The sequence below is a fragment of the Bidens hawaiensis genome, unplaced genomic scaffold (genome assembly GCF_021521415.1).
Source record: "Bidens hawaiensis isolate Kalapana, Puna unplaced genomic scaffold, B.hawaiensis_p1.1 tig00013117_1, whole genome shotgun sequence".
In the NCBI taxonomy this organism is placed as follows: domain Eukaryota; kingdom Viridiplantae; phylum Streptophyta; class Magnoliopsida; order Asterales; family Asteraceae; genus Bidens; species Bidens hawaiensis.
In genome coordinates, this window is record NW_027492107.1 from 527,756 (window position 1) to 555,351 (window position 27,596).

The following is a 27,596-nucleotide window of genomic DNA, read 5'->3' on the forward strand; positions in this document are numbered from 1 at the left end:
GATCTTTAGTTTGTTACCAAAGATCATTTATTATGAACTAAAACTAATAATAAATGGTCTTATGACTCTTACTATTACGTCCTACACTGTTGCCCATACAATCAATGTTCGACAAGTTTCATACCTTGTAACGGTTTCAATCCATAACAATAGACCGTCCTTGAGGGCCAACGTCATTGTTGGTCACACCTAGCTCCATCCGCCACCATTTCGAGTTTGGCTTTGATACCATTATTACAACCCGTCAACCCGACCAGGAGAACACTTGTTGCCCATACAACCGATGTTTGACAAGTGATCATACTTTGCAAGTTTGCAATGGTTTTAGACTTTCAGTTCGTAAGTCGTCAAAGGCGAATGATATTGAGGGCCAGGGGTGGCCCCGGCCCCTGTTTTTTCGCGCGTTAGTGTAAATTTAGCTTTTTTCGTCCGAAGTATTTTATACGTAGTGTAAATTTACCTATTTTCGACCAAAATTTTAAGCCCGCCCCCCTAGTTTGTGAAATTTTTTATACATTTTGAGTCCCCCCCCCCACCGTTCACGATCAAGCTTCGCCACTGCTTCAAATACTTAACCCGTAACGTTTTGTCTTAATATTCAACACTTGTTTGATCATCTACCATGGAATGTTTGTGTGATTTTATACCGTTTATGTGATCTTATGTTTTACTATTACATTTATATCATAAAAAGTAATCATACAAAAAATGTAAAATATGGTACAACGTGAACAAAAATGATATCATCAACTCATATGTAATTATAATCACAGAATGACAACTTTTATTAAACAAGACTAACTAACAAGAAGCTATGGATAGCCACATGACATCAACATAAATATTAATCTTTTTTAATAAAACCCAAAAACATCATGACATCATAAAAAGTAATTAATTACACACCGCATTACCAAAGTATTTACATCCCAAAACTAATATTACTCGACACCTTATAGCAACCTAAACCTGTATATAATCTTTTCATATATATTTTCCTTTTTATAATAAAAAAGGGATTATATAATAATCAACCACTGGGAAAACCAAGCTGGTTCATGTTGAGAGGCTGCCCCTCTGGAATAAACCTGCAAAGTTTTAACACTTTTAATTAAATCCAACAAAATCATAATATTTGTTTATATAAGAAATTTAGAAATTAAAAACTACAAGTATAGTATTTAAACAAAATATTAATACCTTTGGGTTACATGATCAGATGAATCCAAACCCGAGTTTTCATCGGCCTCGCTCAGTAGCTGATCATGCAGCTTCATCTCCAGTTATATCACAAGCAGTTTAATATCTATTTATATCTTAATACAACTTGAAACAAATATATAAAATTATTAATATATAAAATTCAAGAAAATGCTTACTTTTTTCTGAAGAATGTTATTTTCTTCTTGCAAAAATTTATGCTGCAACAATATATACATGCAAAAATATATAAAAATTGCATACCAAAGATTAAAAAATGTACATTAAACACTAGACATGTATAATTATAAGCTCTTAAGACTCACATTTCTCTTCAATAAACTTACGTGCTCCGATAAGAGTCGCCACTGTCCAAATTCGTTTATTAAATCTTATTAGAATGTACTCCAAAAAAAAAACTTTTACTAGCTTTAAACATAATAAAAGTACATACTTAGTTAATTATAGTAAAATTGTCCAGGTAAAATAACAGTACATACCTTTCTAGCGCGTACACGATCGACCCCAATCCTCAGTTGGCGTTCGAGTTGTTTGAGTTCTTTCATCCCTAATGTGGAAAGATCTTCCCCAGCCAAATGTCTAAAAAACAAAAACAAAAAACAAAACACCACAGTTAATATTGTTATAATATTAACTATTTATTAATAGTGTAACAAAAGTAATTACATAAGTAATCAATATAAAAAAATAATTATTTCATTTATTGTAAAATAATTCATACTTGTGTTTTGTTTCCAGTGTCTCAATTGCTTTCTTCAACTCATCCATTTCATTCTTCCACACCTACACCAAGTCAAATTCTCTTCTTTTAAAATAACTAAAACTGATAAAATAGCATTTGAACATACATATTATCATCCAGGACTATTTTAATCGAACCGATTAGCCGAGAATATAACATGGTTGATCAAAATGTTAGTAAGACCGTACCGGTTTCAGTCGGTCTGTTAATTAATCAGATTTATTTCATTGTTTAGTAAACATTTAGTGTGACAAATATTAATCAAAAGTGTATATAATACCTCCATAGTTCTAACTCCATGGTTATTTATTTTTTGTAGACCCTTTTCATTTCTGTACCTCCTGATTGTTCTATCCATGCTGAAACAATATATATATGTCATCAACTAACTTTGATCATACACACACACACACACACACACACATATATATATAGATACAAATATATATAGAGAGAAATAACATACTCATGGCTAGAGAATTGATAAGCTTTCCCAGAAGAAGAGAAAACAAGAAGTGCAACCTCAGCATCACAAAGAATAGAGAGTTCAATGGCTTTCTTGAAGAGACCATCTCTTCTCTTAGAGAAGGTGACTTGTCGGTTCGTAGGGTTTTCGATTCGCTTGAGCTCTACTTTCCCTCTTCCCATTTTGCTTAATTTTGTCTTTCTTCAATCTTCTATATATATAACTAAATCTAAATAGTGAAGTGCAAACATCACTTGTATAGTTGTATATATCTAGATATATATAATCAGATACTTATCTAGATAATCTGATACAATGGAAAGAGAAAGATAAGATATTTGTTTACATAATTATCATAAGTGTTACAATTAAAACAACTAATATATGTGTAAAATTGTTTATTAAACAATTAATACTTATCACAGACCTATTGGTCTAGTGGTATGGTGTTCTCTCTTACAAAAGGGGGATTTTGTTTAAAAAAATTAAACAATAATCTAAATCCTCACCGAGTATAACGTAAGCATTGCTAGTAAACCTTATAAGGAACCGAGCACAACATAAATCGAAGTAATATAAGAGGAATTCATATGTTTTATTCTCGCTAAAGTTTTCCATGTCGATAAAATCACATATGCATGCATATCATCATCATCATCGTCATATCGTACTCAGTAAATCCCACCAATAGCAAAGCTAGGATGAGACTCTCGACTCGATAGTAGTTTTGCATCAAGCTTTGGACATAAATCATATAACACTCAACTATCGGACATCGGCCGATTGGTGTATGTACCATTGTTTTTTGGCTATCAACGCTACCATATGATGCCTAATTAACCTTCCGCCACTTTTAAGGTTATTTTCACCAGATTAGTAAAATGACATCAAAATTAAAAATTAGTGGAATTTCATTTTAGTCCACCTGAGGGTTTACACATATATACATTATATACGCGCACAACTAGCAGGGCATAACATATGCATGCATATTGTAACTTTATGAAGTTATAAATATTTCTTGATGACAAATGTTTTAAAAACTTATTGTGTCAACTTGTACAATCCAAATTTAAAATTTAGTCATTTTGTTAAGTTATTAAAAATATCATGTTATATATACCCACTTGATGTTGTAATTGATTATGTAAGTTAGAACAGTGTATTTATCTCAGGTTAAACATTGACATGACACCAGTGTTTCTTTTTCTTGTGCCATCCTGACATGATTTAGTTTGGCACTAGATAAGTGGTTTCAGGTGTTTCATTTTACAAGGACCGTACGATTGATTCTAACCAGAATGTCTGACTTGTCATTATTGCTATATGTATATACATGTGTTTTCATAACATCATATTATTTGTAAATATCTATGCGACGTAATAAGTAAAAAGATACAAGTGTGAACTCCATGTAATACATCACTATGAAATAGGATAAGATAACAAATAAATTTAATGTAATCATATCTCATGATGGTTCATGTCTTCATGACATTAAGATAAGTCAATGATAAAACTTATGTATTTTGAGAGTAGGGGTGAGAAAAGCATGTTAACTTAACTGAAACAAAACGTAACCAATAAAATTGAACTAAAATAACTTGCCTATACTAATTATGGTTCAATTTCGATTATGCCTTGTTCCAAAACAAAACTTCACCAAGTGTAGGAACAGAACCTCAACGAACTTGTATGAATGTTTGTTATTGAATTTAAGGCTAGCTAAAATTTTTTATTTGGGCCTAAATTCAATTAGTAAGTATGACAAATACTTTAGGCCGAAAGTTTTGGCCCGAGTTCATTAATTCGGGCCTAAACATTCAAACTTAAATATAAAACTGAAAATCCACCATTAATGACCAAACCTAGTAAAACCGTAAAACAAAGATTTCAGTTTTGAATCGGTTTGAGCCTAAAACGACCCATGAATCTATCTCCTGATTTTCATGTCGCTAAAATGTGTATATATACATACATACACATGATAATAACTCTATGGTTTGTTGTATTGATATCTTATGGTTTCATACACAACATATAATTTGGGGAGTCAATCTTGGATCATATAAGGTATATCTTATTTTACTAATTAATTAATGAAAATGTAAAATAGTTTCATTAAACACTTCCATAAATGCATATATTCATTCTCATACCCACATATTTATTGTGTTGTGCCGTGCATGCATCTAAGATAATAAAATGATAATGGAAAACAAATAGATGTTAATTGTGTTGTAGTTGTATAGATTAAGGGGACATAATTGTAGTTTTATCTTGGAGCATAAGATGCTTACATGGGCCATACATAAATAGTAACATGACAGGTGTCATCCAAAGAGAGGTAACCTCAAACTTAACCTAGGAATATTCGAAGGATGGTGTACAATACCTCCACCCATGATCAAGATTCAAGAATATCTCTAGTACTAGGTTGATTTCACTCTCTTTAAATGTACAAACGCGTCCAATTTTGCCTTGTTGGGTGGGACCCTATGTCTCACACGTGTCAACCTCTTATATGTTTCTTTAATATTGCCAATATATAGCAGACGTCACCATGTTTAGTAAAACTAGCTCCCACCCACCACGTACTATTGGCTTTAAGATAAAGCCTTAAAGGTTAACTGATCCAATTGGAATTTAGGGGTGATTCTATTTTTCTTTGTTTGACAAATGAGTGAATGACCACCACTACCAAGTTGTCACTCTTACCTCATATATTATGTGGTTGAACCACAAATTTTTTTTTGAACGATCAAATAAGTAACTTCGGGTACTTCGTACGCGACCCTCAATGGGTAAAGATAGTCTAAGCCGGCCACTAGTCCGGACGGACGAAGCCTCTAGCGGTCCACCTATTAAGGGATTCACCGGATAAAACCCGACCGCCACGCCCGCCAAATGGCACGACAACGAGGAGCCGGTAAAACCGGGTGAGATCAGGACTTGAACTCTAGCAAGCCAGAGTCATCCCTCATATCTCCCATATAAATTTGTGATAGTGAGGTTGAACCACAATTTTAAACAGGAAGTATTTGTGATCACGAATATTTTTCTAAAATTATTTTTATAAGAGATTCTTGTTATTGGAATCATGGGTTAGTTTTAGACTTTTAGTCCTTAACTATGTGATTGTTTTTAGTCCTTGATTATGTGATTGTTTAGATTCAATCACAATTCAGTTGCTAAAAATTACAAGTGATTATTATAGATTTATGGGTTATAATGTCTCGTTTTCTATAAGGTGATATGTTATTCGTTTCTTTATTTAACTAATAGCCATTTTTTTTATAAAAAAATGTACTACTTAAAAACACACGTACAAATGAAATGATATAAAAAATTATTAAACAAGTTTGTTCATGTATATCTTTATTTTATAACGTATGCCAACAAACTAAAGATAAAAAACGATAAATGTTATATGGTTTATGATTTCAAAATTTTATATATCTTGAAAAAAGGTAAATGATTCCAATGTACATGATCTCGTAATAAAGTGTTACGTATGTTTGATAAATAAATAATTATTCACTGTCATTTGTTTTAACTTTGTGAGTCTCCTGCTTATTTCTGTTCCTTTTATTTCATCTTTCACTCATTTGTAAGATATATATTTTCAACTTGCATAACTAATGAAAATTGATTTCGGTTTGAAACAAATTAGCAGGGTCGCGCAACGAATGTGGAAGCCTGAATCGAAATAAGATTTTGTGGCATTTTCATGACAATTATTAACAATTTTTTTTTTTTGGCATATTACAAGTTTGGAACTCATGACCTATACTTTACTGACAACCAAGCCTACCACAATATCAATACTTTACTTTGAGTTTACTTCACACATTATATTATATCTATAAATAATGTTTTTTGGACTTAGAGCCTTAATTACATGTGGCCTAAAGCCCTAACTTGTTTTCACTGACCTACGGGCCGCCCCTACAAATTAGGTTTAAAAACATATTTGATTTTCATTTCACGGACTCACGTTCAATTATATCTTATCTCAAAATATTGTTTTATAATTTAAGTCTTATTATTAACTATTTATTTTCTTTAACTTGTGTAGTTAACATGTTGATAATCACCCTCATTGCACCAATCAATTTTTTTATTTAATTTTAATGGCATTCTCGAAGACGTTTTATTAAAAAACGTATGCGCAAGCTCTTTTTGGTGCAGACTTGGCTCATTCACTTCCGAGAGCTTCTAAGGTTTCGAGAGGGTTAAAACACCATATCCTACCAACACACACTGTCCACCACCATCCACCACCCACCATTCGCCGCCACCACCGTCCACCACCACAACCAACCCACCGTCCGCCACCACCATCGGCCACCACCCACCACCACTGTTCACCAGCCACCACCACCACCACCAACCATCATTGCCTTCTACCACCACTACCACTATCACCATCCAACACCACCATTCGTACACAACCACCAGTTTATTTCAGCAATATGCAGACGTTAAAAAACAAACAGTGTTCTTCTTGCAAACTGCAGAGTTTTGGTCAACATCTTCTTCTACAAATGTCTACAGATATGGTCCGCAGACTGCAAACATTTTACCTCTTACAAAACAAACAGCACCATAGTTGTTTGTATCTAAGAGAAGACATGACACTCATTTGGGTTAGAGCTGCACAAATCGGGTACACCTTGAAAACCCGAACCGGTTCGGAACCGGTTTTTTTCAACCCGGGTAGAGAATGACACCGGTTCCAGTCAGGAACCGGTTCGGTTCCCGACCCGAACCGGTGCCCAGATATGCGAACTTTTAAGAACCGGGTAGGGTATGAACCGGAACCGGTTTTTACGTAAAAACCGGTTCCACCGGTTTTTTTTGAAATTTAAAAATTAGAGCCGTTAGGAACCGGTTCCAACGGCTATATAGCCGTTTTTGACCGTTGGAACCGGTTTTTTAACTATAAATAGGGTATTTTCTTACTAAGAATAGCAAGTTTCAAAACTATCAAACACACTCCAATTCCAAAACCATAATACACACTACAAACCACAATTAACCTTAAACCGACCACAAATGGCATCCAATGATGACGTTGTTATGGTGATCGAAACAACAAGATGCCCCGATGTTTGGGTCCATTACGATTTGTGTCTCATGACCGACTCACATGAGTTGGCACGTTGCAAATATTGCTCGAAGTTTCTTAAAGCAGGGTCCAACTCGACATTACGAAAACATACGAATAAGTATTGTCGAGAGAAAAGAAGATTGGAAGATAAAAAAAAAGGAAGTGGGAGAGTCGTCCGGCTCTACAACCCAAAAATAAGTATTCCCGGATTAAAACGACGGACTTTGTTTTTTATGTTTTAGTTGTTATGTTTAGTATCGTTTATGTTTTAATAATGTTTGTAATAGTTAGTTTTTAAATAAATAAAATGTTCGTCGTTATTAAAAAAGTAACAAAAATTAATCGAACAAATTATAATAAAACATATAGTACAATTCTTCTTCGTCGAAACAAATAATTTTACCAAAACAAATAATTAGTCGAACAAGTTACAAATAATTTTACCAAAACAAATAATTACAACTCTTCTTCGTCTTCATTCTCTTCACCCTCGTCTTCGTTATCGGAAGAAACCCCGTCCTCCGCCTCCTCATCATGAATATGACGCTCTATTGGTATTTCGTCTTCAAAGTTCGCCTTGTGTTGTACACGATCCACCGCATCCAAATGGTCCTTTAGGCAAATGCAAACCACTAGAGACTCTGGAGTTAGTTTTGTTCTTCGCATAGATAACACCCTCCCACTAAGAGAAAAAACCGATTCGGAAGCAACCGTTGAGGCTTGTACGGCAAGCAAATCACGAGCCATGGCGGATAGAATGGGAAATTCGTTTTGTTTACCTTTCCACCAAGCCAATAAATCAATATTGCGAATTTCGTCTACCGTTGCGCCCTCAACATAGTTTGCTCCACTATATCGACCAAGTTCGCTACTTGGTGTGTTTCCTCTTTGCCTCTTAGATGCGGATTCACGAATCCCATTCATCAAGTTTATAAGTGGGTCATTGCACGGCCTACCACTTGTTGTTTTTTTCACAAAAGACGATCTCGTGCTTGGACCGTACATTTGAAAATAGTGGTCATAAAGGTCTTGAAGATTTTTGTTGAACTTGTCCTTCGCTTCCGTCGACAACTTCGGGTCAATCTCGTGCATACCTAAGTTGTCGAATATTTCCTCAATCGTTGTTTCAACCCCATTAACATTCCAATAGGGGTTTAATGCGGCGGCACAAGTAAAGACCGGCGGTATGATTTCAAAATATTTTATGAACTTTTCTTTCATCACCGCAACAATATTTTCGAAGAGTTTGTTCTTCTCCGCAAAGCTTTTAAAAACACAAGACATATAGTACAATTCTTGCAAAACCCAACAACTAGTAGGGTAATAGACTCCCGATAATTTTGTTGTTGACTTTTTGAACACGTCAAGATACTCCAACATATAACCGACTTGGACCCAAACACTTTCCGGAAACATATCGGCCTCGCGTTGTTCAACAAGATTGTTATGAAAAGCTTGTAAAGTTTGGCGTTGGGCAAAAGCACACTTTAACATATGACAAGTTGAGTTCCAACGGGTTGGAACGTCCCAATTCGGCCCCAAATACTTTATTTCCACCGACTTGCAATAGTTCTTATATTCAAGATGTCTTCTTTTACCACTTTTGAAGACATCTTGTAACATAAGTCTAAAGTATTTTAAATCATCACAAATGTGTTCATTGTCAAGACCTACTTGAACAACCAAGTTGATGATATGTGCAACACATCGGACATGAAAAAAATCCCCGAAACAAGGTGGTGAATATTTAATGATAAATTTTTCAGCCGCCTTAGTATTGTTTGAAGCGTTGTCAAACGAAATCAAAAATATTTTATTTCTCAAGTTGTAAGTCGTTATAACTTCATCAAGTAATTCAAACAATTTTTCGGCGGTATGTGGGAACGGGAAGTTTTCAAAAGCGATGGTGCGTTTCATCAATTGCCATGTCACCGGATCAACCCAATGAGCGGTGACACATATGTATGATTCGGGCAACCCGTGTGGTGCCGACCAAACATCGGTAGTTAAAGTAACCATGGCTTCTAAAGAATGAAAAGACTCGATTAACTCTTTTTTAGCACACTCCCACAACTTGACACAATGACGTCTTAAGGTAGTACGACTTACATGTGTGTATCTCGGTTGTAGAGTTTCGCGAATCAACGACGTCAACTCCGGGTCATCAAAGTGGTTAAACGGCAAACCTCGTTGAATAACGAACTTTGCCATTCTATCTTGAACTTGAGTCGTGTTGTAACGAAATAGTGTACCATCTTTACCCAAGTCAATTTGATCGGTCGTGCCAATCCCTTTCAACGCCTTGCAATATGGCTTCTCGATGTGCTTTCTCAAAGTAGAGTTGGAATCGTGCTTTAATATTGAACCACATAGTTTGCAACGAGCCTTTTGATAACCTTCGTCATCCACAATCAAATCCCAATTCTTCCATATGTCTTGGTTGCGGTTATGGTTGACTACCGTAACAACCCTTGGGTCCTCCGTAACAGGAACGGGGGCAACAAAAACACCCTTCTTAGCCTTGTTGTTAGTTTTTTTGATGGGTGCCATAATAATATTTTGTTGGATGGTCGGGTAAAGGAACGGGTTTGCTAAAGGAGTAGTATTTTAGTTTGTTTTTGAGTTTGGTGGTGAAACAAGTAATGGAAACAAGTTATATATAGGTTTGGCCCAAAAACCGGTTCCAACGGCTATATTACCGTTGGAACCGGTTCCAACGGATATTGCCTCAAAAACCGGTTCCAACGGCTATATTACCGTTGGAACCGGTTCCAACGGCTACTTGGTGTCTAAAAAACCGGTTCCAACGGCTATATTACCGTTGGAACCGGTTCCAACGGCTAGTTTGACTTTTTGTTTGACCCTTGAAAAAAAACCCGTCGGAACCGGTTTTTCCGGGTACGACCCGAACCGGTTCCAAATAAGAACCGGGTAGGAACCGGGTTGGAACCTGTACTGAAATATATATAGTAGAACCGATCCCGATTTTCGGGTACAAAAATACCCAAACCGGGTATTGTTCCAACCGGGTTGGAACTGGAACCGGTTCCGGTTCGGTTCCACCGGTTAGGTTCCGGAACCGGTTTTTTTGTGCACGTCTAATTTGGGTAGTGTGTATGGCTTCCAAACCACATGACAACACTGTCGTCACTCTATGTATGTAAGGTGTATGACTTCATTACATGGCAAATATAAAAAGGTAAGTGTAAATACTTGTAAATAATGATAAAAACCGGGTGAAGATAAGTGGATAAAATATATTACCAAACAAGACGAAGACACGTTAAGCATAACTTTATGGAAAAAGATAAAAGAGAGAGTGAAAGTGGGCCACTTATGTAAGAATAGATTACTGATTACATTAGCATGAAAGGGGCAAGTAACGTTATATCGGACATAATTAACTTAGTGGGTGGACCTTAATGCTAATGGTGGGCCTCCTGAGTTTGACGGCCCAATAGTGCCTCCATATTTCGTTTCTATAGGCCGAGCTATGACTATCACCCATCTAGAGAGTTTTTTATGGAAAATATTCACCACCTTTATGGATGAGATTTTTTTTTTCCAGAATATCAATGTTATATTCATACGGTAGGGGTGTGTATGGGTCGGTTTGGGGCGGTTTTGAGCCAAATTCATAACCATAACCGATATGTTGGTTAATGGATAACCATAATCATAACCGACCCGTTATGGCAGTTATGGTTAATTGCTTTTGTAGATTATAGTGAGTCGGTTATGGGTCGGTTAACCGTAACCAAAAAAATGTAATTTAGCTTAAAAGAGGTGCACAAAAAACCCATACCCGGAACCGGACCAGAAAAAAATACCCGGAACCGGTTTTTTTATACCCAGGTATTCTATACCCGAAACCGGAACCGACCCTACCCGTGGATGGATAGGGTATGCTTTTTGAGCTCAATACCCGTACCCGGAACCGTACCCGATTTATACCCGTAAATACCCGGACCCGGTCATACCCTATACCCGATACCCGGTTATACCCGATACCAATTTTCTAATACCCGAAATGATACATGAGTTTTTATAATATATTTTTATGTTTACTTTGCAACTTTTATGTTTAAGTTTTTGTAAAATGCATATTACTAAGTAAATAATTTGTAATAAAGTGGAATGGTTTTTATAATATGGTTTAATTATTTTTATAAATCACAAAGCAAATTTAAATTTTAAACAAATTAAAAAATGTATAAAAAAATTACAAATTCAAAACCGGGTATTAATACCCGGTCGTACCCGGTTTCAATACCCGATCCCGATCATACCCTACCCGAGTACATAGGGTTGAGTTTTTCTCCTCAATATCCTACCCGAACCCTACCCGAACCCTACCCGATTTCTCACAATACCCGATTTTCCAATACCCGATCATACCCGAAACCGGTTCCATACCCGAACCCGGGTATTAGAAAAAACCCGATTTGTGCACCTCTACCAATTATTACAAAAAAAACAACATAACATAATCTAACAAAGTGTATAATCGTTAATATTAATACCAAATATTCAAAAAAAATGACATTATATAATCCAACAATGAAGTTCAACTTAATTTGATAAAAATCGTTGAACCAAAAACATCAAAACAATATAATCCAACAACATGCTTGGTGGAAGTTAGTCTCAAGTTAATTATTGGTTAAATAAATGGATCCGTTCAGTTATGGCGGTTTTAGAATTATTTTTAACCAAAACTTACCCGTATTTGACGGTTTTAAAATTTCATTAAACCGACCCACCGGTTATGTCGGTTATCGGTTAAAATTGGTTCGGTTAAGTCGGTTATGGTTCGGTTAAACGGTTATGTCGGTTAAGTTGCTCACCCCTATCATACGGTACCGTTAAATATATAAGTGACAGATCTTGAACACATAACATAGGTGGGCCGAAGGATTTTGAACAATAATTTGAATGGGCCAGCCTCAATGCATATAAGTTTATTTTTTCGAAAAAATTGCACTATTGAACGAAAAAGCTAGGTGGGTAGTGACCCGCCTTGACCCATACTAAGATCCGCGGGTGAACCGTATCGATTTAACCTATTTGAGATTGGTATTTTTTTTGGTACTTGAGTATTAAGTACCCATTGGAAAATTTTGAAATTTTCTTGGGTGTTAGGTATCGGTACTAGAATCTTTCGTTCTTGTTTTCCTAAAAAACTGAGAATGCGATAAACGAACAATTGAGAAAACAAAAAGGGAAATACAAAGGGATTAGCGAGGATTAAACTAGATTTTAACTTTATTGTTTTTAAAACAATTTTGATGCGTTTTTTTATACATATGTATTAGTTTTTAAATTATGATTTCTTCATTACCTATGGTTACAGACGATTTTGATATGATCAATAAATATTAGAAAAAAAAAACAGTGGTATCAAAGTAGGTGTCATAACGAATATTGGCATCGATAGCGATACCATACATGTATAGAATTAATGCATTTTATACGCTATTCAATACCTAGTTTTGTTCAAATTTGATATCGGTATTTTACCGGTTGCTATCTCATCCCTCCTTTACTTAACTTTATTTATTTATATTATACTATGCTAAAACTACGTATATTAATCTTCATTCTTCAAATTTATCTACGTTATTTTAAAACTATTATATGTTTGTTTTTTTTTATAATTTATAAATTATGCCGGGATACTGATATATGTCTTGGATATAACTTTTGTTTAAAGATAGATGGTATCATGGTAAATAAATAGTTATGCCGGGTAATTTTCAGTGACGACTGTAAATGAATAAGTTGATGTGGTCTTCTAGACAAACATAAAGTTAATGTAAGTTTGAAATCGAGCAAAATGTTTGAAAATAATGCTAGAATATGTGTCTATAAGGCTATAACTTCATTTAAGATGTTCCATTTTAATGAATACGTTATTACACAGAATATTACATTACTAGTTATTTAACTGCAAATTAACCTATTCGAGATCCAAATACACTAACCACATATAGTATATTTAATATTGCTGTTACAAATATAGTTGATATAGTTGTTACAAATGACATGTAAACCCAAAGTATAGCTAAAAGGTTTTTAATGAATTGTTTATGGAAAAATATTATGAGGATTAACTCTTTACTTTCTTGGCAATTACACCATACATATCAACTTGAATAATTAGACATCACCACAACGTCAAGGATATTGGGTAATAGACTAATAGGGTACTTGAAGTCTATGAAACATCTTTTACGATCAAGTATGAGACTGAGATTAACAATAATCTACGAGAAATGTGAAAAACTTAACTTCAATGTAACTTCATTATTGTTTTGAACATACTGAATGCCAACTTTCCATTACTAATGTCAAATTTAATATATCATACTTTATTCTTATATGTCTACTAATAAATTTACTAGCAAGCAATACCTTGATTACCTTCAAATATATAAACACACACATATATATATATGACGATTTTACTAATTTCACCCGTGTGGTATACACGGGTCATTAACCTAGTATTTTAAAAATATATAAATTATTTATTTAATACAAGTAATTATCTACCAGGATTACAGAAAATTGATGAAATTGTTTTGGTCCGAATCCAATATTCAAACCAGTTTACATTATTATATTTTCCCGGTTTTACCATGTTTAATTTTCCAGCTTCAGCCCCATTCAAATTTCAACCCAATACCTAAAATAACCGAAGCCCAACAATCACGATTTCAAATCCATAATCCCTTAATATGAAATAATCCACCAATTCTGCTCAGTCTAAATTCAATCGATAAGTAGATACTTAAGGTGAATTTAATTCATATAAAACGAGTTTAGGCAATAGCTTGTGGTGTGTCCAATAGAACATTTTTTCATATACTTATTTCTCTTTCATTCACATACCATTGCAAGTTGTATAATTTATCAACTAATATTTTTAACGTAAATCCGAATCATAACTCATTAAAAACTTGGTTCTAGTAATTTACTTTGAAGATAGAAAATACATTTAAACCGACTAAATTTTTATATAAACCTAATGCATACATCGTTTTAAAACCGATTACATAATTGTTGCATCGCGAAACGGTTATTTAAACCGAATGTTTTGTCATAAACTAGTAAGTATTTTATTACACAATTATTTGTTTTTCCACATCTTTTCGTTAATCAAAACAAAGAATTTCTTGTCCTCCGATCAACTCGTTTAAGCATGTTACCAATCACACTCCCGTATTCATACCCTTCTTTTCATTTTTTAATATTTTTTTGGGTTGGGTTGGGGGGTGGGGTTAGCATGCTTACTAACATCAATTCTTCAAGTTTTATCACAATATACAATTCAAACTTCATGTTATTATGTGTTTAGATTACAATTTTTTGTGTTTATGTCTCATGATTATTTGTTTATTTGGTGTATATCTCAACCTCATGTGTATATCTCAAACTCGAGTATGCTCATACACCTACCCATATACATTTAAACTTTACGTCAAACGACAATGACAATGGGTCCACATCTATTTATTTAACATTCTCATATGTGCTTGTATTTGCACAACGACATGTGAATTGTAGTTTTTCATTATTACACATTTTGCAAACTTATGTTTACTTATCAATTACTTGTTCGTTGACCATTATTTTAATGCATGCCACAGATACACATGTTTGAAAAATTGCTCAAGTGAAGATCACCTAGTTTACACTTAGATTATTTTAATAAAAAGAGATTTAGTCTTGTATATTTGTTCATATTTCAAACTTGTTTAATGTGTGAAAATATTAAATTATATGAATATAAATACTTTCACTTTAATAGTGACAATATGCGTTATGCCCCGATGTATATAATCCATCGTCGGTGGGTGTGACATAAGTAACTATCAATATAAATTGTCCCTAATAAATTAGAAAAAACAATTACCATTATATATTGTCAATAACTAATCAATTACGATAAATAATTGTTATAAACATTGTTTCGATGAATAAGTAATGCTCCAAATTTCAGTTAATACTTTCAGTTTAAAAAAAAAAGTAAAACAAAAAACAATTCCACAAAAAATAATAATATTTGTTTACAAATATTTAGTTGATAATATATGTTGGGTTACTTGAATATATAGTCAGGTAAAGGGAGTAATGTTATCGGGTAATTATGTCAGGTAATTGGGCATATTACAAATCTCATACCCGTAACAAACCCACGCAAAATTTCAAAAGCAATCTCAAACTCGTCTCTACCATATGGAACATGTGTTACGTGTCCCAAAAGTTATGAGTTTTGAGTTCCATGAGGTACGAATTTCATTGTCATTCGTATATACTAGTTTTTATTTAAAATATCAATGTATATTATTTGAATTTTAAAATTGTAGTCGTTAGGTTAATCATTAATGTAATGGTATTAACTTATTTAAATGCTGTTAATTTTAATTTGACTATACCAATCATATTTTTTTAAATCTTTCTTTGAATCTCTAGCATATACTTATCTTTTTAATCTTGAAAACTTAGCCTTAGGTTAACATTATGATGTCAACTTATTTAAAGGTCATTAATATTGAATTTTGAATTTTGAAAATTTAGAACATTTACTATTTTGTTTTGAATTTTGAAAATTTAGCCGTCAGATTAACATAATGATAACAACTTATTTAAATGTCATTAACTTTATCCTCTTATATTTTTATTAGTTTTTATTTGAAACAACGTATACTTTTTGAATTTTGAAAAATTAGCCGTTGGTTAGCGTTAATGATATCAACTTATATAAATACCATTAACTTCATCATCCGACTTTACCACAAGTAGTATATCTTTCACTCCATTTGTACAAAAGTTTCTTGATTTTTTTTTTTATTTTCATCCTCTTTCATCTTTGTTGAATTCGAATATCCACTGTGTTCAACTGACGCTTACAACACTATAATCTAATCCCTCCTCCAAATGCAAGTTGTACGAAGAAACTTGCTGATAGAAATCAATCAATGGCCAACAAAGTCTTTAAAGAAAAACTCAATATTCATCTGAATATTGGTCATACACTGGAGTTATACGCATGGACAGAGGCGGATTTAGAGCTTTGCAATGGTGGGCAGGTGCCCACCCCATGTTTGCATCAGTATTATGCTATGCTTCCTTGGGCATCTAAATTTAGAAGAGAAGAAGAAACACATGATATTTATGAGTTTTCCGGCCATCGGAGGCGACGATGCGGTGAACGTCAAACTTCAAAATACTGATTTAAACAAGAAGAGAAGTAACTTTGTTGGGATATGTCAGTATGTTACATTCTAAATTTAATTTTTTAAAATTGATTTAGAGATAAGAGAAAATAGGCTAGTGACTACAAATGGTTCATCTATTACTTTGCTTAGATATATATTTCTTTTAAGTTTTTTTTTGTTTACTCCATGCTTAGTTAAGTAAATATAGATTTTTTTACTGGTTATCATCGGAACATTCAACATTATAAACTTGCAATCATTAATTTATTTTAAAATTTTATTATTTTAAGAAATAATTTTTCAAACATATATATTATTTTATTATTTTCATGTGTTGAAATAAATACTAATACTAATAAAAACGGAGCTCTTCAAGTTTGAGAGTCTGATGACCTAACATACAATAGAGTCATCATTTAGATATAAAAATAGAAAGTATCAAGAAGTTGTTTAATTCTTGAAAAGGGAATATCGATAATATGAACTAGTTACTTAAATCAATTAATTCTTATTTGATTAATACTCAACAACATCTAAGGAATCAATAATTAACAAACGGGTCTATTTACTTATGTCATATAATTGATGCGTATTAATGAAAGAAAAACATTTGATTTTAAAAAGTAGTATGTAAAAATACAAATTTACCCTCTCATATGCCCCGGAAGTTCATTCCGTTTTGGACCTCCAAAACGGTAGGTCGGCACTGCTCTCTATGACCTGAACCATTTTTACCCTGTCTACTTTGTGCCCACCCTAGCAAAAAATCCTGGATCCGCTACTGTGTATGGATATATTAATGGACGATCATTGGAGTTCGGCTGCATGCTTCAAAGGTGCACTGATTAACCTTCGGTATCTACTATCTGAGTCGGACCTTAGTAACACACTAGACGAAAATATAATGAGTCGTCAGTATCGCTATCTCTAGCGTTTAATTCATCTTTTAGCTTTAGGGTTTCATCACAATTGATGAAACTTAGCCTATAGAAGTTTTACATGGTTCTTAAGTTGTATCTTTATATCAATAGTAGTACTATTGTAGGTCTGTAGTTATTTTTGTTATAAATTTGTATTCGTGACTATTTCAAATCTTGCCACATCGGTGAAGATTGGGTTTTAGGTAATAATCACAACTGTAAGTTTTTCACGATTTTAATTGTTTATTTATTTTCATTTGATGAGTGCTTCGTAACATGATGTATAATTGTGGAAGAAGAACACAAAAATCAACAGTGAAGTGATAGTTATGCTAATTGTTCAGAACTATCCGATACCTATATACTTCATTACTGCCATTAATTATCTTTAAATGGAAACGTGATTATCATATTAAGTTTCATAACACATCGATAAATGATATCAATATTAATTGTTTTCAATTTCCAAATATTTTCAAATATTGCTTCACAAACTTTGTGCAAATTGCACGTATCACATATTTTTTAGAATAACGACTTTCTTTTATTTAGGTTACCGCGTTCTTCAAATTTGGATTTTTAGAACGACGACTTTCTTTTATTTAGGTTACCGCGCTCTCCAAATTTGGAGAGTCTTATGCCCCAATCTGGCCAGACTATGTTGTATTAACTAGGCCCACACTAACTTCAGAGTTTGGTTTGGGCGTTCCCCCCGGGAAACCTTACCGCCGACTGCCACTTGATAACCGTTGTGTCACCATAAGAGCAGAACTTTCTGGCGTAACACACGTTGGGACGAAAATCCCGGTGGGCTTAGGGTTCAAACTGACAACCTTTGCACAAGACCCAGTTCAAATTTTTCATTGCCAATATCCATCCAAATGTGACACAAGTAAGATTCACACTTAAGTCTCTACTGGAGAAACTAAGCCTCCTACCACTAAATCACAAGTGAGGAATGTGACTATATCACACTTGCTTTCAAATCAACTGCTTATAAACATAATTGTATATAATTATCCCAATTTTCAAACTCCTCTTTTACACACACACTCACTCACTCTCTCTCTCACACACACACATATATAGAGGTGCACAAAAAAACCAAACCCGGAACCGGACCCGAAATAAATACCCGGAACCGGTTTTTCTAATACCCAGGTTTTTTATACCCGAACCCGTACCCGACCCTACCCGTAGGGTACGGATAGGGTATGCATTTTGGCACTAAAACCCGAACCCGAACCGAACCCGATTTGTACCCGGTAATACCCGAAAACCCGATTTGTACCCGGTAATACCCGAACCCGAAATCGGGGTTTTCCAATACCCAAAACCGGGTATTTCAAATACTCGATGTATACCCGAAAAATACCTTAAAAATACCCGAATAATACCCCTAAAAAGTGTAAACTTTTAAAAAATCCAATCTATACCAAAAAAATACCGGAAAAAAACCCGTAAATAGGGTTTTTTCAATACCCGATAATAGGGTATTCAAATACCCGGTTTTAGAATACCCGGTGCTATACCCGACCCGAACCCGATACATAGGGTATGGTTTTTAGAGACAATACCCTACCCGAACCCGACCCGATTACTACCAATACCCGGTCATACCCGAACCCGGTTCTATTCCCGAACCAGGGTATTTAAAAAATCTGATTTGTGCACCTCTACATATATACTTTCTATGATTGGTATGGACGTATGGCTGCTAAAAGGGCTTATTCTTCAACAATTACTAGTGTAATGTTTAGACATTGGGTGGTTTTTTTACACGTTCACTAATGTATGTATTGTTCGATGTTCCTACTGAACCACCACAACACGCAACATCTACTCTAAACGTTTACACGTGAATATGTTTTTAAAGACGAGACTTTCTAGTTGTCATAATTTTGATTATTAAAATTCAGTTTGCCTTATAAATAATTTTGTGATTCCATGGTATATAAAAATATGGTTGAATTCTCATTACTAACACGAGTAAGCCGGGTAATCATGACTTGCTAATCAGTAGGTGATTTGATTTGCTAATGCGAAATTGCATTTGGGTTCATATGAGTCAACTTAAATTAAACGGGTCATACTGAGTCGACTCAAAGTTAACCAGTCATAATGGGTCGACTCGGATTAAACAACCGGCCAAAATGCGTCGACCTAAAACACTTGATAACTTGAACCACATATAAATAGACAATTAATACCCATGACACTGTTTGTTGTGAGTCATTACCACCTACGGGGCGTCGCCTCCACCTCCTAACATCGGCCACTGTCACCACCGCCGCCACCACCACTAACACAACCACCAACGCATTGCCCTAAGCCCGAAAACTTTTCTTACGAGCCCATGACCCAATCCAACCCGCTCGTTTTAATTGACATATAAGGCTATAAACGAACTGAATGAACACGAACAGGACCTTATTCATGTTCGTTTGTTAAGGAAATAATGTATTCATGAACGGTTCAAGAACACTTACCGAACGAGATTTTATGTTCATGTTCGTTCATTAAGAAAATGAATGTGTTCACGAGCACAAAATAAAATTGACGGAGACTCAAGATTTAGATCGATGTATTAATCAGTGTGGATAATGAGAAAAAAGTGGGAACGATACAAAAACAATGTAAGAATACGACTTCCTATTTTATGTAAGAACTAATAAACTAAAGAATACAAAATGTTTAGATAAAATAAATAAATGCACAAAAAACTTTCATGAACAACATATACAATCGAACATGAATGAACGCTCACGAACACACAATTGAATGGACAAATGTTTATGTTCGTTTGTTTAACTACTTGAACAACATTTGTTCTTCATGTCCATTTATTTATTAAACGAATTAACATAATCGAACTTCACGCCAAACAGTTTACAAACCATTCGCTAGGGGTGCAAATGAGCCGAGCCGAGCCCAGCCCGAGTTCGACTCGTTTAACTTGCACAGAGCTCGAGCTCGGCTCGTGAGTAGATTTTCAAGTTTGAGCTCGACTCGGGCTCGACTCGTTTACTAATTATCAGTTATTTGTTATATAGTTATAATTATTTTTATTAGAATATAATGTATAAAATAGTATATATTATTTTTTAAATACATATTTTAAAAAAATATATAAATGACAGGCTTATTCAAGTTTACGAGCCGGTTCGAGCTTGATAAGTGAAGTTTGGGCCCGAGCTCTTTCACGGCTCTTTCACGAGCCGATCTCGAGCAGCTCGGCTCGTTTACACCCCTACCGTTGGCTGAACGTTTAGTTTCTTCGTTTACATACGGGGAGAGTTGACTAGGCCGGTGTCTTCTGAGATATTTATAATAATTTATAAATAATAAATGTTTAAAACATTATGTAAAACCCAGAGAATCCGTGCGTGGGCGTCCAATCCAATCCAATCAAATCAGAAACAAGTCAGTCCACCATTAACAACCAATTCCGCCCAATCAACCACCTAGGGTTCGTTCTTCCTGTTGTCATCTCATCTGGTAATCAATCAATTATCAATTACTTCATTATTCCAATATTCTCGGAACTTATATTATGTAATTAATTTCATATTCTGTATCAGTGAGACGCCAGTTTTGATTGATCAGATGACGGCTAGTCAATCAGGAGGCTCTTCACGAAGAAGCATGGTTCTGCCTAATTCTTCCAGGAACAAACCGTCCGATAACGGAGCCACCGGTGACTCTATTCTTCGAAGATCCATTTCATCCACTCCGCGTCCTCTGTACGTTACATAATAACTTTAATTATTATTATTATTTTGCTCCTTTACTTTTCAGTTATTATGCTTATGTGCCAATTTTGACCGGTAATGATGAGCACAACGCGTTGACTATTTATCATCATTAAGTTTTATTATTATTATTATTATTATTATTGTTGTTGTTGTTCCGTTGTTGCTTACATTTGGAAGGAGTTAACCGTGAGAAACGAACACATAACTAATTAACTAATTAATTGCTCTATAATTTTTGAGCTAGAGTAATTATTATTATAATTCTACTTCGTTACAATGACTGTTTTTCATTATTAACTTTGATTAGTGTCCACATATTGCTTACATGTGTAAGGATCAAGTACAATCAGTAGTTAATGACTTAATGAGTTAACGTGACAAACGTACAGATAATTAGGCCATGAGGTATAGTCTAACTCCAACATAGGTTAAAATGACATGGCACTTTAAAGATAGATTAAACCACTCCCCACTTGTGTTAAATTTGTTAAAAAGGTGCCTTGGATTATGCTTTTAACGGGTTAAAAGGCAAAGAACAATATATTAAATTAACAATTAATAGGGGTGAGATGAAATCAAAAGGATTAAACCATTTCCTTGGGTGAGATGGAGTGAAAGAGTGAACAATAAGTGATGCTATGCTTATGTGAAGTTATTTGCCTTTTAACTTCACATAAGCATAGCATCACTTATTGTTCACTCTTTCACTCCATCTCACCCAAGGAAATGGTTTAGTCCTTTTGACTTCATCTCACCCCTATTAATTGTTAATTTAATATATTGTTCTTTGCCTTTTAACCCGTTAAAAGCATAATCCAAGGCACCTTTTTAACAAATTTAACACAAGTGGGGAGTGGTTTAATCTATCTTTAAAGTGCCATGTCATTTTAACCTATGTTGGAGTTAGAGTATACCCTATGGCCTTAGAGTAATTACTATCGCACTACAAATTTTTAGCTACTTCAATTATTAATTTTATCATTAACTTTGATTATTGCCCCTTTATTGCTTTCATCATTCAAGAAACCGAGTTTTGGCTTGTGCAGTTGTTTGAGGTACTACACGAGCTCAAGTCAAGCTTAGGCTAGTTTATTTGTTAAATAATTTATATATGTTTTTAAATATTTTTTTATGTATTTTGAGAAAAAAACATTAAGCGAGCCTAAGCTTGGCTCGAGCTCGTGTAGTGCCTCAAACAAGCAAAAACTCGGCTTGAACGCGGTTCGTTTCAAGTTTTTTTTTCCCTAAAGCTTGAGCTCGGCTCGTGAGTCGTATCTTCAAGCCCGGGCTTGGCTTGTTTGTAAATCATTATTTAATTTATTTATGTTTTAATTAATTTTATGTATTTTGAGAAAAACATTAAATGGGCCTAAGCTTGGCTCGAGCTCGTGTAGTACCTCATACAAACCAAAAATCGGCTTGTTTTAAGCTTTTTTTTCTACAGCTTGAGATTGGCTCGTGAGTCGTATTTTCAAGCTCGAGCTTGCCTTGTTTGTTATTAATTAATTAATTAATTAATTTATTTATTTACGTTTTTAAGTAATTTTATGTATTTTTGAGAAATACCTTAAATGAGCCTTAGCTTGGCTCGAGCTCGACTGTAAAGTGTAAAATTAGTACAGAGAAGTACAAAAGAGGTAAAACTTAAAATTACATAAGGCTCGACGAGCCTAAACAAGCTTCGCATACAAAGTTCATGCTCGGGGTTAATAACTAAGCGGGCTTTGTTTGACGTTCGAGCTCAAAAAACTCGGCCTGTTGGCACTCATAATTGTTGTGATCCAAATTGTAACACTCCAGTTTTTCAAAAAATTGTAGTCAGTTGGTTCCTTGATCTTTCTGTTACAAATTTCCTATGATTTCCAAAATATCAGAACACAAATGATCTATTTTATTGTAATCAGTTGGTTCCTTACACGTATTTTGTTGAGTCTCTAACAAATGCAATTAAGACCTTTCAATCATATATTTGTTTACCTATTACACTAATAAAGTGAGTTTTTATTTGAATGTTTTTTTAAATTTTTATTAAACAGGGCGTTAACGGGAGAACGAACGGTGAAACGACTCCGTCTCTCAAAAGCCTTAACCGCACCTGAATCTACAACTATTATCGAAGTGTGTCGTCGCATGGCTGCTCGCAAAGCTGATGCTCTTTTGCTTACCGACTCAAATGCATTACTTTGTGGCATATTAACTGACAGGGTTGTTATTCTTTTAATGTTTTTGGGCCTATAATGTCAATTCTGATTATAATCACTAACTATCTTTTTGGAAAAAAAAACGAAGGATATTGTAACGAGAGTTAGTAGCGCGTGAGCTTGATCTTGAGACCACTCCCGTCTCAGCTGTTATGACACGGAATCCTGTCTTTGTAATTTCAGATACTCTTGCAGTCGAGGCCTTACAAAAAATGGTTCAAGGTTTGCATCAAATTATCAGTCACTGCAACAAAGTTTTTTCCTCTTTTTTGTTGTTTTGAGTTTTGGAAATATGAAATTTGGTTTGCAGGAAAATTCAGACACTTGCCCGTTGTAGAAAACGGAGGGGTTGTTGCTATTCTTGATATTGCAAAAATGTTTATATGATGCGATTGCACGTATGGAACGAGCTGCTGAAAAGGGGAAAGCCATTGCAGCTGCTGTTGAAGGTGTCGAGAAGCATTGGGGATCTTCAGCTTCTGGTTCGTTGACATTTTATTATTTTTCTCTCTTGTTTTAATGCCCCATCTCTATCTTATTTACTTGTCATTATAACAGGTTCCAACACATTTATTGAAACACTGCGAGAGCGATTGTTCAAGCCTTCATTATCGACCATAATATCAGGAAATCCAAAGTAGGTAATATCTTTACTTGTATATAAACATGGTTTACTAGCTCGTTTAAATTGGTTATTCCACAATTATTAATCTTTCAGGCTTGTGACCGTTTCACCCTCAGACACGGTGCTAATGGCAACAAAAGCGATGCTCGAATCTCACACGAGCTCTGCCATCATAACAGTTGATAACAAACCACGCGGGGATTTTAACGTTAGTATCTTAATTATATATAATCTTTAACTCTTTGTATAAAGATATCATAAAAATGCAATTTTTATGTATAATAATAGGTCAAAGGATATCTTGATGAGAGTTATAGCAGTTGGTCTTTCTCCTGAGTCAACTGAAGTGGAAAAGGTAAACTACATTTATCTTTTTTTGTTTAGTTTTAATTGTTTATACTGTTTTTTTTTATATTTTATGATCATTTTCTTATTAAGGTGATGACTCCAAATCCTGAATGTGCTCCGGTTGATACACCAATCGTTGAGGCCTTGCATATTATGAATAAAGGAAAGTTTTTACATCTTCCTGTTATTGACACAGGTAAATGCTACATCTTAATCATTTTTGTCTTATTTATTATTTTCATATGGCTACTTCCATTTTTAAGTCTTATTTTGTACAATTCATATGTAAAAGTGGCTTATTTGTTTGGTCAGATGGTGTTGTTCTTGCTATTACTGATGTACTTCAGATCACTCATGCAGCTGTGGCCTCAGTAAGTTAAATTTTCTCTGGGTGGGTTCATATCAAAATGGGTTGGGGTCGGGTCGCGTTCACTTTTTGCAAAACTGCATTAGAAATATGTGATTTTCACAGTTTCTCTTCTTTTCTGTTTTCTCTTTTGATTATTTATTTCTTTACTTTACTTTATTTCTTTTCTTCTTTGTAATTCTCCATTTTTTATCACTTTATAAAATTCTATTAATTAATCAACTTACTTATTTTTCATAATATATTTATTTTTATCTGCTTGAGTAAGTTATTTACTCTTCTCTTTATTATTATTATTATTATTATTATTATTATTATTATTATTATATATCAAACAAATTAATTAATCATTTTAAGGGTTTACACGAGCCGAGCCCGACTTCGTCTAAGTTCGATTTCAGCACATTTAACTTAAGAGAGATCGAGCTCGGCTTCACAAGTAGATAAATGATAAGTTAGGGATGTAAATGAGCAGAGTCGATCATGTGCTCCTCAAGATCACAAGTGTTTATAGTAGTTTAAAGCATATATAATTATGTTATTTACTTTTTAGTGCGTGGGTTAGGTTGGAAGTACTGCAGGAATTGATAACGAGGCTGCAAGTTCAATGATGCAAAACTTTTGGGATTCTGCAATGGCAGCACCACCTGCAGATGATGATAGTGAAACCAGAAGGTAACTAGATTACTCTGATTTTGATTTATTGTTGGTCAACCTAAACATAACCGATTAGCTGGTGATATTGCAGCGAGAGTTCTTTCAGATTAACTTCTGAAGGCGGGGCAGATATTGGAAGAGCTTTTTTTCCTTCACCTACACTACCAAATACATTTGCATTCAAGATTCAAGATCGAAAGGGTCGAATGCATAGATTCATGTGTGGTATGTCTTTTTGTTTTTTAATTACAGTCGTGATAAAATATTATCTTATAGTAATTTGATTGATTGTTTTTATATTGTTGCGGTTAGAAACTCATAGTTTGACCGAGCTTATAACTGCAATACTTCAAAGAGTAGGTGGTGAGATTGACCGCAACAACCTCCCACAGATTCTGGTATTTCTCGTCAAAGAGTGAATATTCATGATTGTTGACTTTTAAGTTGACATGGACTGTATGTTTTGTAGTATGAAGATGAAGATAAGGATATGGTGATACTTGAAACAGATAGTGATCTTGCTGCAGCCGTGGAACATGCAAAATCAGCTGGCTGGAAGGTGTGTGTGCTATTTTGGGCTGGGCCGACCATCTACACTTTTTGTCAAACGGGCTGGTTGAGTTGGCCCCAACTACAAATTTTGTCAAACATGCTGAGTGGACCGACCCACTTACACTTTTTAGTCAAACGGGCTCACTTGTGCCGATCCACATACCCTTTTGTCCAACATGATTGGTTGGGCCGACCCAACTACAATTTTTGTCAAATGGGCTGAGTTGGGCTGACCCACTTACATTTTTTGTCAAACAGGCAGGGTTGAGCAGGTCCAACTACACATTTTGTCAAATGGGCTGCGTTGGACCCACCCTACAGTTTTTGTTTAAACGGGATAGGCCCAACCATCTACACTTGTTTTTCAAATGGGCTGGATTGGGCCGACCTGGCTACACTTTTTATATCCAACGGGAACTGAGTTGGGCCGATCCACCTATACATTTTGTTAAACGAGCTGGGTTGGGTCGACGCACCTACACTTTTTGTTTGTTTTTTTGTATTTTGTAAATAATAATGTATTAAATATGATTACCAAATATATTTTTTCAAAAAATGAGATAATACTATTTAATAAAATGATGTTTAACTTGTATAAAAGTATTATATATAACATATTAATTACCATCAACAGGGATTAAAGTTGCAACTAGATTACTCCGGTATGCCTAGAACTCGAAAAGGTTCATCACGTGGCGGCAGTGGCGGTGGTGGTTTGGAGCATGCTCATGCAGACGCATGGGCTTCCGCGTACAGTTCGGTTGCAGCCGGAGCTGCATTAGTGGCTGGTTTAGGTGTATTAGCCTTCTTAAGACGAGGTGCCAATTGATACCACTTGGTCCTTGAAAAACATTAAAATGGGGTGACACGTGTGCCAGTGAGAATTTGAGGTAAATTATTATTGATAATGTCGAAAAATATTTTTATATGAACAAGCAAGAATGTTGTTTGTGACTTTGTGTTGGTCTCTACTTGAGACACACTTGTGTTGATGATTGCATTCATTTTGGGTTTTAATTATTGTAATATTATTTTTTACACACATGTAACATTTAATAATGTATTCTCTAGATACATGATTATATATCAATGCATGAATTTTGTTACATTGAACTATTGAAGACCACACGTTGGTTGGACTTTGGATGTGATGTGGGCCCTATGATGAGGTGTCGATGTCGGTGTTTGTGTCGGTGAAGATCTATTGGACCTAACTTTTGTTTAAATGTCACCATGTGACATTGTTTCTCTATTAATTTTAGTTTAAATTTAGTAGTCTAAATAACACAAATTAAAGTTGGTTAAGATCTTAAGGATGTAAATTAAGGGGGTGTTTGACCGAGCTTCTATAAATTGCTTATTTGTTTTTTGAAAAGCAAAAGTTGTTTGGTAAGCTTCATTTTAA

General features: G+C 34.5%; 1 protein-coding gene and 1 pseudogene across 2 annotated transcripts; one reads left to right on the forward strand and one right to left on the reverse strand.

The window, feature by feature from the left end:
- Positions 1–1,020: 1,020 nt before the first annotated feature.
- Positions 1,021–2,684, reverse strand: LOC143543336 (protein VERNALIZATION 1-like). Its single transcript, XM_077035682.1, has 8 exons — positions 2,430–2,684; positions 2,244–2,322; positions 1,943–2,004; positions 1,701–1,800; positions 1,527–1,568; positions 1,380–1,421; positions 1,201–1,277; positions 1,021–1,088 (listed from the first exon to the last, which is right to left on the reverse strand). Exons 1-8 carry the CDS (start codon positions 2,609–2,611, stop codon positions 1,031–1,033), a joined length of 642 nt encoding a protein of 213 aa, XP_076891797.1. The 5' UTR covers positions 2,612–2,684; the 3' UTR covers positions 1,021–1,030.
- Positions 2,685–21,279: 18,595 nt separating this feature from the next.
- On the forward strand, positions 21,280–27,381 carry LOC143543362 (CBS domain-containing protein CBSCBSPB5-like; annotated as a pseudogene). The gene is made up of 14 exons (XR_013137061.1): positions 21,280–21,429; positions 23,478–23,646; positions 23,731–23,864; positions 23,953–24,124; positions 24,201–24,279; positions 24,361–24,475; positions 24,556–24,622; positions 24,706–24,811; positions 24,928–24,986; positions 25,548–25,657; positions 25,731–25,864; positions 25,952–26,037; positions 26,109–26,198; positions 26,826–27,381. The product of XR_013137061.1 is annotated as a CBS domain-containing protein CBSCBSPB5-like (transcript).
- Positions 27,382–27,596: the final 215 nt, after the last annotated feature.